The 13,695-nt window shown below is 44.3% G+C and overlaps 1 protein-coding gene across 1 annotated transcript; it reads left to right on the plus strand.

Moving 5' to 3' along the window:
- Positions 1-613: 613 nt before the first annotated feature.
- On the plus strand, positions 614-7,162 carry LOC118576309 (apolipoprotein L3-like). The gene is made up of 3 exons (XM_036176611.1): positions 614-713; positions 5,770-5,902; positions 6,775-7,162. The coding sequence occupies exons 1-3, from the start codon at positions 671-673 to the stop codon at positions 7,160-7,162; spliced, it is 564 nt and encodes a 187-aa protein (XP_036032504.1). The 5' UTR covers positions 614-670.
- The last annotated feature ends 6,533 nt before the right edge of the window (positions 7,163-13,695 follow it).

A 13,695-nucleotide genomic window follows, 5' to 3' on the forward strand; every position in this document is an offset into this window, starting at 1 on the left:
CATTGACAGACTTTCATAATGTGGAGCCATCCCTGAATCACTGGGATGAAGAGTAGTTGATCATGGTGGATGATTTTGTTTTGATATGTTCTTGGATTTGGGTTACCAGTATTTTACTAAGTATATTCACATCAGTGTTCATGTGGGAGATTGGTCTGTATTCTCTTTCTTTGTTGCATTTTTGTGTAGTTTGGGTGTCAGGTTAACTGTAGCCAGATTTAAGAAATTGCACCTGGATTTCTATGTGGCCCCTGCAAGACTGAACCCAGATCTACTTTGCATTGTGAACACTTTACCAGCTTAGTCACATCCTCCAGATGCATCTAGGGCTTTAAGGGAGAATTTTCTGTTGTCCTCAAGACACAGGCCAGCTTAAAGTATGTGCGAAGCACATCGTAGGTATTCTTTAAAAGTTGATTGTTTATGAAAGGTTTTTATTTAAGTTTCTCTCTCTCTCTCTCTCTCTCTCTCTCTCTCTCTCTCTCTCTCTCTCTGTGTGTGTGTGTGTGTGTGTGTGTGTGTGTGTGTGTACTTCTTGCACTTGAGTGAACCTATCTTACAAGCTGTCTTCCTCACTCAGTCAGTTTCTTCTGTCACAGGAAGTGGCAAACTTCCTTGTGTGAAGCTCCTGGTGAGATGATTGCAGACCCTGATGGAGAAGAAGATGTGAATGAAGAGGCACTCCAAAGTGACCTGCAGGACAAGACCAGGAGGTACTCAGCCATACACTCAATCAAACTTTTTCTCTCTAGTTGGAACAAAAAAAAGAACAGGGTTAGGGGACTGTGCATAAGAGCCTCAATGGCATCAGGGAAGAGCTGTTTAAATGTGGTTCTGAGCACCTGCCTCATGAGATTTCTTTTTCAAAGACTAGGTCCAAACCTGTGACCTTGCATTGATTGCAAGTGGTTCACTACTGAGCTAAATCCCCAACCCCCACATGAGATATTTCAATGGTGTGACTAATGGTAGAGATTGAGTTATGTCTCTAAATTTGTTTGGAAAAGCCTTAAGCCTATGTGACAGTTATTGGACATTGAGCCTTTAAGGGAATAAAATATTAAAATTAGGTGAGGCATGAGTGAGGTCCCTTATACACAATGTTAGTCATGAAGGCCAAAGAGAACATCACACCCCCTTCAGCTTAGAGCCACCAGGTGTGGGTTCTGGGAACGAAACTCACTTTTTCTGGAAGAGAATTACACTGTCTGAATGGAGGAGCCATCTCTACAGCCCCTTTAAAAACAATTACCTTTATTTACCTGGACATCATCAATTTGCCTAGACTGAATGACCAGAGTGCACCAAGGATCCTCATGACTCTGCATCCCCAAACAGAGATTGGAGGCCATGTCCAGCAACTGGCTTTTCTACGTGGACTCTGGAACTGAACTCAGAGCCACATGTTTGCATGGCAAACACTCTACCAACTTAGCCACATCCACAGTCCCCTTCAGGACCTCAGGGAGAATCTTTTGTTGTCCTCAGGACACAGTACAGTCGTGATAGTTCACATAGAGTGTCAAACACCAAGAAAGCTCCCAGGAGAAGGAACAATTATTCTGATAGAAGTTAACAGTCAGGAAGATGCTGTTCAGGACAGTTGCTCTAAGACAGAACAGTTTTGAATATACATTCAGCTGGGCACTCTAGCAAACAAGATGAGTGAGGGCAGTAGACAGCAGAGAGTAGGGGCACTGTGCAACTGAGCTCATGAGATTCCTCCTGAGAGATGTCAAGGCCTAAGACCTCGGAAGTTAGACATGGGAACCAGATTGAGTATTGAGTATCAAAGGTAGGGCAGTCTCACAACCTGACAGGATTATTGACAAAACTGGGCAGGGCACACCCACCATGTACAGGATAGGTATGGAAAGCCAAGGTTGATCCACACTTGGAAAACAGTTTAAAAAGCCTAAGTAAAGATGACCTAAGGAAAAATAGTCATCAACATAAGCCTCTGTGTCTAGAACTTTGTTGGGCCATAATCATATACACAGCTCCAGGAGGGACCCTGGGTCTCACTACCTCCTGGCGTCCATGCTATTAGTGTCTGGTTCCTTGGCAGGTCTGAAATGCAAAATCCCACCACACATCACCTGTCTCAGGCTAGGATTCCTGGGGATGCTAGTGAACCTACATGTTTGGAACTCTCAGGTTTGCCTGCTACTGAAACACCAGCAGAGGCACAGTGAGATTTCTTGGTGATGGGACACACATGTCAATGGGGATTCCACTCATATTTCTTTATCTTCTGCTCACAGTTGGAACAGAACTTTCTGTGCTGTGTTTTTTAGTGGATGTTTCTCAGCTGTGAGCTGCCCCACCAGATCAGGTGTACACACCACTGCAGTGCAGAAAGATTTCCTATGTAGGGTTTGTCTCTGACGGATGTGAAATTTACAGACTCTCAAAACCAAAATCCCCTAGAAAATATGGACATTCCTGACCAGCAAGACATTATGTGTACATAGGTCATGTTTCAGGCCATAGAAGGTTCTTGTTTGGTAAATGTGAACTCCTCTGAGAACATTAACTTTCTCTAAATTAAAGGGTTAATTTTTTTCTCTCTAAACGATTTAGGTCAGTGTTTAGAATTTCTATTGAGAAGGACTTTGTAGTGATGACATTGACCTTGAGGGGAAGGCATCTTTCCTAAATGATTGGCAATAAGAGGGTGTGCCAAAATACTAGAGGGATGGATCAGGGGTCAAGAGTACTGTCTGTGCTTTGAGATGACTGAAGTCAACTTCCCAGCATCCTCATGATGGCTCACAACTGTCTGAAACTTCACATCTAGAGATTGCATGTCTTCCCAGGTCACCTCCCTAGGGGATGATAGCATGCCACCAGAGCCCAAGCCTGGTTGGCTTTTTCTGCACAGGAACACTGTGCAGGCAGACCAAGTAGTTGGGGTTCAGGGTGTCCCTGCTAAGCAAATATTTCCTCAGTGCTGTTCACTTGCAGGGGACAGACTCTTTTTGGGGAGACGACAGTCACATGAGACAAGATTGTTTCTTCTATTGCTGATCCTGTGACCAGGGGAAATTAGTTTATTTCCTTCTGCTTTATTTGGACACTATTGACCTTCACTGTAAGAAAAATAAGAGGAAGCCTGTGGGGAGCTCAGGATATGGCCAGCATGCACTGTGTGCCCAGCACATAGTAGGTGTTCACTGAAAGTTGATTTTTTACCAAAAGTTTTATTGTTCTGTGCCCTTGTGCGTGCGTGCGTGTGTGTGTGTGTGTGTGTGTGTGTGTGTGTGTGTCTACTTCTTGCACATGGGTGAACCTATCTTACACACTGACTTCCTCACTCAATCGATTTCTCTTACACGGAATGGGAAAGTACCTTTTGTAAGGCTCTTGGTGAGATGCTTGCAAATCTTGATGGAGAAGAAGCTGTAGACGGAGAGGCGACCCTAAATGACCTGCAGGACAAGACCCAGAGGTACTCAGTCACAAACTTAATCAAGCTTATTCTCCTGAGTTAGGAGAAAAAGGAAAGAAAAGGGTTAGGGGACAGTGCATAAGAGCTTGAATGGCATCAGGGACAAGCTGTTTAAATACCTTTCTTTTTTATTTAAGTTTCTTTTTCATTTTACATACCAACCACAGATTCCACTCCCACCCATTCTCTGGCTCCCCCTCCCATCTATCCCCCAAACCCACACCCCATCCCCTCCTCCAAAAAAGTAAGACATCCCATGGGGAGTCAGCAAAGCCAGGAACATTCAGGTGAGTCAGAACCAAACCCCTCCCCACTATATTGAGGATTAGCAAGGCGTCCCACCATAGGTAATAGGCCCCAGCTTATGCACCAGAGATAAAGCCTGATCTCACTGCCAGGAGCCCCTCACACAGACCATGCTATATAATGGTCTCCTATATGCAGAGGTCCTAGTCCAGTCTCATGCAGGTTACCCAGCTGTTGGTCTAAAGTTCATGAGTTCCCACGAGCTTGGTTCAGTTGTCTCTGTACATTTCCTCATCATGATCTTGACCCCTACTCTGCTCAGCTAAACCCTCTTGCTGCTCCTTAACTGAATGCCTGGAGCTTGGCCTGGAGTTTGGCTATGGATCTCTGCATCTGTTTCCATCACTTACTGGATGAAGGCTCTATGATGACAGTTAGGGTATTCACCAATCTGATTACTGAAGTAGGTCAGTTCAGGTGCCCTCTCCACTATTGCTAACAGTCTAAGCTAGGATCATCCTTGTGGATTCCTGGGAATTTTCCTAGCCCCAAGTTTGCCCCTAACCCCATAATGTCTCCCTCAATCCAGATATCTTTTTCTTCATTGCTCTCCCACTCAGTCCTTCCCCCAGCTCAATCATCCCTTCCTTCATGTTCTCATCTCCCAACCGCTCCCCTCTATTACCTCCCCCTCACCCCAGTTTACTCAGGAGATCTCATCTATTTCCCCTTCCCAGGGCGATCCATGCATGCTTCTAAGGATCCTCCTCCTTACCTAGTTTCTCTGGAGCTGTAGGTTGTAGTCTGGTTATCCTTTGCTTTACATTTGTATCCACTTGTGAATGCTTACATACTATGTTTGTCTTTCTGAGTCTGGGTTACCTCACTCGGGATGATATTTTCTAGTCCCATCCATTTGCCTTCCAATTTCATGATGTCATTGTTTTTTACAGCTGAGTAATACTCCATTGTGTACGCACCACGTTTTCCTTATCCACTCTTTGGTTGAGGAGCATGTAAGTCGTTTTCAGGTTCTAGCTCTTACAAATAATGCTGCTATGAACATAGTTGAGCAAGTGTCCTTTGGTATGATTGAGCATCCCATTGTGATATGCCAAGAGTGGTTATCACTAGGTCTTGAGGTAGATTGATTCCCAATTTTCTGAGTAACCGCCACACTGATTTCCAAGTTGGCTGTACAAGTTTGCACTCCCACCAACAGTGGAGGAGTGTTTCCCTTGTTCCACATCCTCTCCAACATAAGCTACCATCAGTATTTTTGATATTAGCCTTTGTGACAGGTGTAAGATGATATCTCAGAGTCATTTTGATTTACATTTCCCTGATGACTAAGGATGTTGAGCAATTCCTTGAATGTCTTTCAGCCATTTGATATTCTTCTGTTGAGAATTCTTTGTTTAGATCTGTAGCCCATTTTTTAATTGGATTGTTTGGTATCTTGATATCTTGTTTCATGAGTTCTTTATATATTTGGGAGATCAGCCCTCTGTCAGATGTGGGGTTGGTGAAATCTCTTCACATTCTGATGGCTCTCCATCATTTCGTCTTGTTGACCATGTCCTTTGCCTTACAGAAGCTTCTCAGTTTCAGGAGGTCCCATTTATTAATTGTTGCTCTCAGAGTCTGTGCTACTGGTGTTATATTTAGGAAGCGATCTCCCATGCCAATGTGTTCAAGGCTACTTCCCACTTTGTCTTCTGTCAGGTTCAGTGTAGATAGATTTATGTTGAGGTCTTTGATCTACTTGGACTTAAGTTTTGTGCATGGGGATAGATATGAATCTATTTGCAATCTTCTACATGTTGAACAACATTATAAGAAAAAATAAGAGGATGCATGTGGGAGATTCAGCATATGGCCAGCATACAATATGTGTCCATCACATAGTATGTGTTCATTGAAAGTGGTTATTTTTATGAAAAGTTTTTATTTTGTGTGTGTCTGTTCGTGTGTGTGTGTGTGTGTGTGTGTGTGTGTCTGTGTGTCTGTGTGTGTGTGTGTACTTCTTCCACTTGAGTGAGCTTATCTTACAAGCTGTCTCCCTCATTCAGTTGGTCTGTCCTGTTACATGAAAGAGAAGATTTCCTTGCATGAGGCTCTTGGTGAAAGGGTTAGAGATCCTGATGGAGAGAAAGATGTCTGTGAAGATGAGCTCCAAAATGACCTGCAGGACAAGACAGGGAGGTACTCAGTCACACACTCATTCAAGCTTGTTTATCTTTAGTTGGGAAAAAGAAAATAACAAGGTTGGGGACTGTGCATAGGAGCTTGAATGGCATCTGGGACAAGCTGTTTAAACTTGTTTCTGAGTACCTGACACATGTTTTGTTTTGTTTTGTTTTGTTTTTACAGAGCTTAGGTCCAAACACATGGCTTTGTCATTGATAGGCAAGTGATGTACAATTGAGTTAAATCTCCAACCCCTACATGAGATAATTTTAATGGTATCACTAGTGGTAGTGACTGAGTATATTTGGTAGTGATAACACTGTCTTTGAAAGGGAAGGAATCTTTACTAAATGTCTAGAAGTAAAAAGTGTGTTAAGGCAAGAGAGGTGGCTCATTGGTAAGAGCAATGGTTGCTCTTCTAGGTGACCAAGGTCCATTTCCTAGCAGCCTCATGATGGATCTCAACAGACTATAAAGCCAGTCCTAGGTTTATGATGTCTTCCTCTGCCCTCCTCTGGTACCAGGCATTCACATGGCACACACACACACACACACACACACACACACACACACACACACACACACACAGAGAGAGAGAGAGAGAGAGAGAGAGAGAGAGAGAGAGAGAGAGAGAGATGTACATGATAAAACACTCATATACATAAAATAAAAATTGAAGACACATTAGAATGGGTTTTAACCCGCTGTCTCTTTAACAATTAAAGACATTGTAGTGTGTCAAGTCTTCTCAGAGCTGTAAGAAAGATCCTGTACAACTGTGACACTCCCCTTCATTCATTCATTCAGAGCAGATGCTCTGTGGTTTCCACGGGACAGATCTAAACTACAAGCTGTCTTCCTCACTCAGTTGTCCTCTCCTGTCACAGGAAAAAGAAAGATGACTTGTGTGAAGCTCCTGCTAAGACCATAGTGGATCCTGATGTAGGTGATGACAGCAAGCTCCAAAATGACCCGCAGGAGAAGAAAAAGTTTTTGGAAGTTTATCCTCAGGTGAAACTGGAGCTTGAGCAGCAGATCAGGAAGCTGCACACCCTTGCAGACAAGATTGACAAGGTACACAGGGACTGCACCATCACACAAGTGGTGGCCAGCTCCACTGGTGCTGTGTCCGGAGTCCTGACCATCCTGGGTCTCGCTCTGGCACCCGTGACAGCAGGAGTCAGTCTGGGACTTTCAGCCACAGGCTTGGGACTGGGGGCAGCAGCAGCTGTGACTAGTGTGACCCAGAAAAGAGTGTCCTGTTCCACATACTAGAAGGAACTACGTCAGTGGGTTTCTAGCCTACACCCCTGGCCTAGCCAGCATGTCTACAGTCTGTGTGTTTGGTATGAAAGACTGCCAGCTTGGAGACCTAGTGAGCAAGGTGCACTTCCTGTCAACAGTGCCAAAGGCTGTGTATTTGAAAGATCAAAGGGCAGAGTACAGGTAGGGGCAACCTATGTATCTATATGAGTAAGTAATATTCTAGAAACTTTGGAATTATTAAAATCACTTTCCCCTCAAAGTCAGAATCAGCTAAGTGACAGCTGTTTTAGAATCTCTTTTTCAACAGATAAACACAGAGTTAGGATTGGCTGCTCTGTTCATCCCTAGCAAGGCACTGTTCTCTTTGGTGGCTACATGTCTGGCACATAAATTCCACAGAGACCGTGGAAAAGTGGGTACCAGGAAGCCTGAGCTTGTCTCTGATCCTGTAGATAATCAGAGGGAAAAGGCCAGGCCCTACCTCCTGAATCCCAGAACTATCAAGGACTTGGGGTATAGATGGTGAAAATAATTTTTTTCATTTGAACTAATTTAAACAACATCCCAACATAGTGCACATAAACACAGGTGCACACATAGCTCCCTGTCACACTTAGCTCTACATTTGTTCCACAAGTTTCAACCTTTCTCCCACAAGTTTCCAAAAGGGTTTATTTCCTAACAATTTCTGTGTCTGGGTGCCAGAGCATCCCTTGGAGATAGTGGACTCTGGTTGAGTGGTGTGATCGCTGATCTTGGTTGTCAACTTGACTACATCTGGATTAAATTAAAACCCAAATATGAAGCACCTGTGACAGGATTTTTTGCTTAATATGAAGTGAGAAGCCCCGCTTCTAAGCCGGATCTTTGAGGTGGGAAGATATGCCTTTAATACAGGTCTTTTCAGGAGGGAAGCCCTGACTCTAAGCTAGGCCATGCCTCCTGCTAGAAGCCCATATGAAGACACAGAAGAAGGAAGTTTTTCATCTTTGCCTGTTTGCTTTCACTTCGGCAACAGGTCCATTCCTTCACTGGCATTAGAACCTCATTCTTCAGGATCCCAGCATATACTGAAGAGCAGCTGAGACTTCCAGCCTAGTGGACTGAGCAGCTACTGGAGGCTTCAGCCTTTCATTCATAGGCAGCCAACGTTGGACTGCTGAACCACAGCCTGTGAGTCATTCTAGAATCCCCTTCCTTTATGTAGAGAGAGATTTCTTCTGTGAGTTCTATTACTCTAGAGAACCCTGACTAATGCAGAGGGTCACTTCTCTCCATCCTACAATGTGGCCTTACACCTACTCTGACCTGCACCTCCCACCCCTGCTCAAGGTTGCCATGGACTCACTCTGCCCTCTACCCGCTGGACATGTGGGTGGCTGTGGCACCACCTGGGTGTATTACAGTCCTGGGTAGGTGTTGTTGACTGTCCTACAAAACTCCACAACTGTTCACAGTCCAACAGCTACAATGGGGATGTGTACCCAGAGCTGGATAATGGCATCTTCCAGGTGTTTAAATACTTTGGCCAGTAAATTAATTAGTTTTAAGATGGATGTCTGTATTAATGTGATTTTTTTTTAGCCTGCTAATGAAGAGATGACTCCATCTCAGTCCACTATTGTCTCAAGTCCCTGTTAGGATTATTAAACAGGAAGGATGCTGGCCCTGAGGAGCTGACCCTGGGTCTCACTTTGGGGACTAGACTTCAGAACACCTGTCACATCTCAGGCCCTGACTGGCTCTTATGTTTTTTTTGAAATATTCTCTTTCTAGCTCCTTTTGATTTCATGTGAATATGGGAAGGTTTGGGGTGGAGACCAACCTGGGATCCAACACTCGGGTGGAGCAGACCTAAGATTAGGAGTTCATGGTTCTCCTAGGCTACATAGTGAGTCTGAGGTCAGCCTGGACTAGGTGCATACTTGTAAGGTTTGGGTAAGAACACTGAGTCATCAGTTACAAGGGCAGAGTGCCGGCCTGAGAGTGAGCCACCATTACCTACAGCTCTTACCATAGCAACAAGTCCTTCATGCTCATTTTGGTCCGATCCCAGGAGGAGCTGATGCCTCCGACCCACACTGCTAAACATGTTTTCATTCCTTCCTCAGCTCCAGGCAATCTCAGTGCAGACTGTGTGTCTCTTTCTGAAGTCTTCCCCCCCCTCAAAGATTACTGAGGACTGATCAGAGGAAGGAATGAGCTTCCTCACACAGTGCCTTGTTAGGTGTTAACACCCTTTAGCCCAGTTCTTCCACTTCTATACATAGCATAAGGAAATAATCTCAAATGTGTGCACTAACATGCAACCAGAACATTCTTTACATTACTATTTACTAATGATAAGGAAGTGCATGAGGTCCAGGAGTCAGGGAGAAGAGCAGGTATCAAAGGCAGCACACAGCAGGGCCAGAACCAGACAGGACTCCGGGTCCTGATAGGACAAGGAAATCACAGAAGCAAGAGTGTGTCGTTTCTGGGAACCATAAAGGACCCTATGAACTTACTAGGATGAGGACCTGGTACTTGGCACAAGGCAGTGCTGTGGAAACAGAAGAAGCATTTATAACACACACACACATACAATGATATACACGTGTAATATAAAGAGAAGGGAATGCGGTTGTGTTTTTAAGATAGTGGAGCTCAGTCATCTGAAAGTGAAATATGGATTAGCATGTTCTGGGTTCAAGTTTTCATGCTATCAACACTGAAAACTCATACACATTAGATAAATACGTACCTGTTGACCTCATTAACACGGAGTCACAAGGATCAACCTAAAAGACCATGTGCAAAGATTTCATTATGTATGAGTAAGAAGCCCAGAGAATCATTTAGTAATGCTTAGATACTAAGACACTTAATAAGTATTTAAAAATCTACCAGGTTGAGCTGAATCCCCAGGGGAGTCTTTGCCCTGGAGGAGATGGGAATGGAGGGGAGGGGCTGGGAGGAAGGCGGGGGCGGGAGAGGGGAGGACAGGGGAACCCATGGCTGATATGTAAAATTAAAACACAAATATAACTTTTAAAAAAGTAAAAAAAAAATACCATGAATACAAACCAGGTTCCCACACCCAGGTGGCTACCAGAACTTCTCTCCATCTCTCAGTCTGTGTGCAGAATCTGTTGTTTCTCCACAGCTGTGTCCTCAGCTGACACCTTCTCCATTGTCCCTGACAGGACAGGAGACCTCCACCTTGGCTGGAGAAAGGGCAGCAGGGCTGGAGCCACAAGACAGGCTTCCTTAAACAGCAGTCACAGAGCCGTGGGAGACGATATGATTGGGTCAAGTTCTTTTGGGCCGTGGTAGTCACCATTGAATGATTTGCGGGTCACCAGATCCCTGGTCACAGCACCTGTCCCCATTCTGTCCCACAGGTTGTTTTTCCTCCAGTAGCAGGACCCTGGTGATCTGTCAGGAAAACCTGTCAGAATCCCTGAGTGACACCAAGACCCCTCAGCTGCCATGGGCTCCCCAGGTAACCAGTCTTGTTCTCTGCTCCTGCTCAGGACCTAGGACTGCCAGAGCCTCCCTGCTGAGTGTCTGCTGAGGAGTCAAGGATACAGGAGGAGAACCCCAAGGGGGAGCATAGAGAGTTCCCCAGTCCTGAGTCAGACTGGCCTCCCTTCCAGGTCTGGTCTTGGGGTGCTTTCTCAGGAGTCACCACTTAAATACCCAGCCTGAAAAAACAGAAGCCAGGATGGGAGGAAGGGAGAAATGGAGGGAACAGAAAGCAGGAAGTGTCCAGATGGAAGGCAATTCCAGCCCCCTCATGGAGGCTTGCTCTCAGCTGATGCTGGGGAGCTGTCCCTGAGGAGCAGCCCACCTTGCTGCAGCTCAGGAACCCACCTGTTCTAACTGCCTCAGCAGGAAGTTACTGCACCCCAGTGAGACCTTGTCCACAGTCCATCTTGTTACTTGGAGACTCTCACCTCAAGTTACCTATACCATGAGGGCATGTGTCCCCATGTGTACAGGCTGGCTCCAACATTTCTCACAGATTAGAAATGCTAATTAATTGAATATTTAAGAGTAGCTAATTAATTGAATATTTCAGAGTAGGTAGTAGTGATAGTGAGAACTGAATTTTGAACATTCATTTTACAACGGTTTATTTTTATTTTATGTGAATTTCTATTTTTTTTTTGTAAGTATATCTGTATGTGGGTATTAGATACTCTGGTACTGGAATTACAGACAGTTGTGAGGCATTTGTGGGTGTTGGGAATTGAACCTGGGTCCTCTAGGAAGAACAGCCAGGGCCCTTAACTGCTGATCCATCTCTCCAGCCCTATTCTGATTATTCTTTGCTGAATGATAAATGTTTAAACTATTAGCATACTAATTTACCATGAAATATCATACTGTGTTTTATATATATACAATTACAATGGGACAACTAAAAATAAAAATTCAAAATCACTTAAAAGTATTGTGAAAGATTTAGATTCTGAATGAGTTGAGTATTTGCATGTATATGTGTGTGCATATGGACATGTGTAGAATAATCCACAAATACTCACTCTTCCTGTGCTGTTTCCTCTGTTGTTTTCAATTCCATTTCCTTTTTATGTTTTTTGTTTTTCAAGACAGGGTCTCACTTTCTAGCTCTAACTGACCTGGAACTCACTATGTAGACCAGCAGGACCAGGAACTCACAGACCTGCCTCAGTCTCCCGAGTTTGGGATGAAAGGCATGTGCCATTGTGCCTGGCTGCATTTCCTTTTCAAGATTCTTCTATTGGCTCTGTGGACCATTTGTTCATTTATTCATTATGAGTCAGTTTCTAAACTGGTGTCACTCACCTTTGTCATTGTAACTAATGAAAACATTATTTTGCTTACAATATTGCACATTTATTATAATTATGCATATTTTGGTCCATCCTGGAAGGGAAGCAGGAGGAAAGCTCATATTTTGGCACACAAACAGCTGTCACATGAAAGGTCAAAGACAAGATGCCCATCAGCCTCAAAGACCTGAGTGCCCTTCTGACTCCATCCAGGCCCCACTTCCCATGGTGCTTCTGCTCAGTCTTTGAACCACTCATTAGCTCAGAGCACTTAGGAACTACTTATATCTGGAAGCTTCCTCATAAACCACCCAGATAAGAGCTACTGGTCTCTGAGATATTTATTAATCCAGTGGATTGAAACTTGGGTTTAATAACTAACCTCTCCAATGTCAAAAGTCATGTTTGAGGCTAGGGTGGATCAATAGTTAAGAGCACTTGCTGCTCTTGCAGAGGACCTGGGTTCAGTTCCCAACACTCACATCAGGTTCACAACAGTCTGTAACTGCCACTCCAGGGGACCGAAGGCTCTCCTTGGCCACCATACATATACACATGTGCACACACACACACACACACACACACAGAGAGAGAGAGAGAGAGAGAGAGAGAGAGAAGAGCATAAACATACCAAATATTCCTATACATAAAATAAAAATCAAGGAAAAAAGTCACATTCAAGGTCCATGCCACAAGCATACTCACTGTAGATGGAAGCCATCTCTGGAATCTCCCTGTTCGTGGGGATGAGGGACTCACTTCCTACTTGTTCTGAGCTAAAAAATGATACATGTCTCTGCAAAGCACCATGACACCTCCCTGGTATATTGATCCTCTCAGGATGACATCACCTAGTGACACTGGGTAGGTGACTTAAAGAAAAGATGTCTTCTCTCACTGCCCCAGAATCCGATATCCACAATCCAAGTGTGGTAGGTTGGCACTGGAGAGCTCTGTCTTTCTTCTGGTGGACAGAGGAGCCTGTACCCTGTGCTGGCCCATGAGCTCTCTTATGTGTCTGGAGGGAAGAAGAGAGGCAGGGAAAAGAGAGAAAGGAGGAGAGAGAGAGACAAGTAGGGAAAAGGAGGGAGGTAGTTTCTGCTGGCTGCTATAAGGACCCTAATGCTATGGGTTAGGCACCTCACTCACGACCTCACTTGGTTCCCTAACAACTCTATCTCCAAGTACAGTCACTAGTGGTTAGAGCTTTTACAAATGAGTTAAGAGACACAACTCAGCTCCTACCACTAGGGACATCAAACATATATCTCAAGGGACAGATGCTCAGAACCACATTTACAAAGCTAGTTCCTGGAGTCATTCAAGCGCCAATGCACAATCCTCTAACCATATTCCTTTTCCTTCCCATCTAGAGAGAAGAGGCTTCATTGAGTCTGTGGTTGAGTACCTCTGGGACACAAGGAGCAAGGAGGACCTGAAATCCCAGCTGAATGAAGTGGTAGAGAGGCAACAGCCTGTAGAAGGAGCTGCTTTGTTCAGTTTCTCTCCAATTAATTTGATGTTGGTTGTCGGCTTGCTGTCTATTGCATATATTATATATAGGTATGTTCCTTGTATCCCAGATCTCTCCAAGACCTTTATCATGCAGGGGTGTTGGATTTTTTCAAAGGTTTTTTCAGCATCTAATGAGATAATCATATGGGTTTTTTTTTATTTCATTTTGTTTATATGGTAGATCACATTGACAGACTTTCATATGTGGAGCTATCCCTGAATCACTGG

This window comes from Onychomys torridus, unplaced genomic scaffold, assembly GCF_903995425.1.
Source record: "Onychomys torridus unplaced genomic scaffold, mOncTor1.1, whole genome shotgun sequence".
In the NCBI taxonomy this organism is placed as follows: domain Eukaryota; kingdom Metazoa; phylum Chordata; class Mammalia; order Rodentia; family Cricetidae; genus Onychomys; species Onychomys torridus.

Bases quoted from the DNA above. Each gene is read 5' to 3' on its own strand.
- LOC118576309 (XM_036176611.1), top strand. From the start codon at position 671: ATGAAGAGGCACTCCAAAGTGACCTGCAGGACAAGACCAGGAG. The intron at 714-5,769 runs GTACTCAGCCAT...TCCCTCATTCAG, and splicing joins CTGCAGGACAAGACCAGGAG to TTGGTCTGTCCTGTTACATG. The intron at 5,903-6,774 runs GTACTCAGTCAC...CTCCTGTCACAG, and splicing joins CTGCAGGACAAGACAGGGAG to GAAAAAGAAAGATGACTTGT.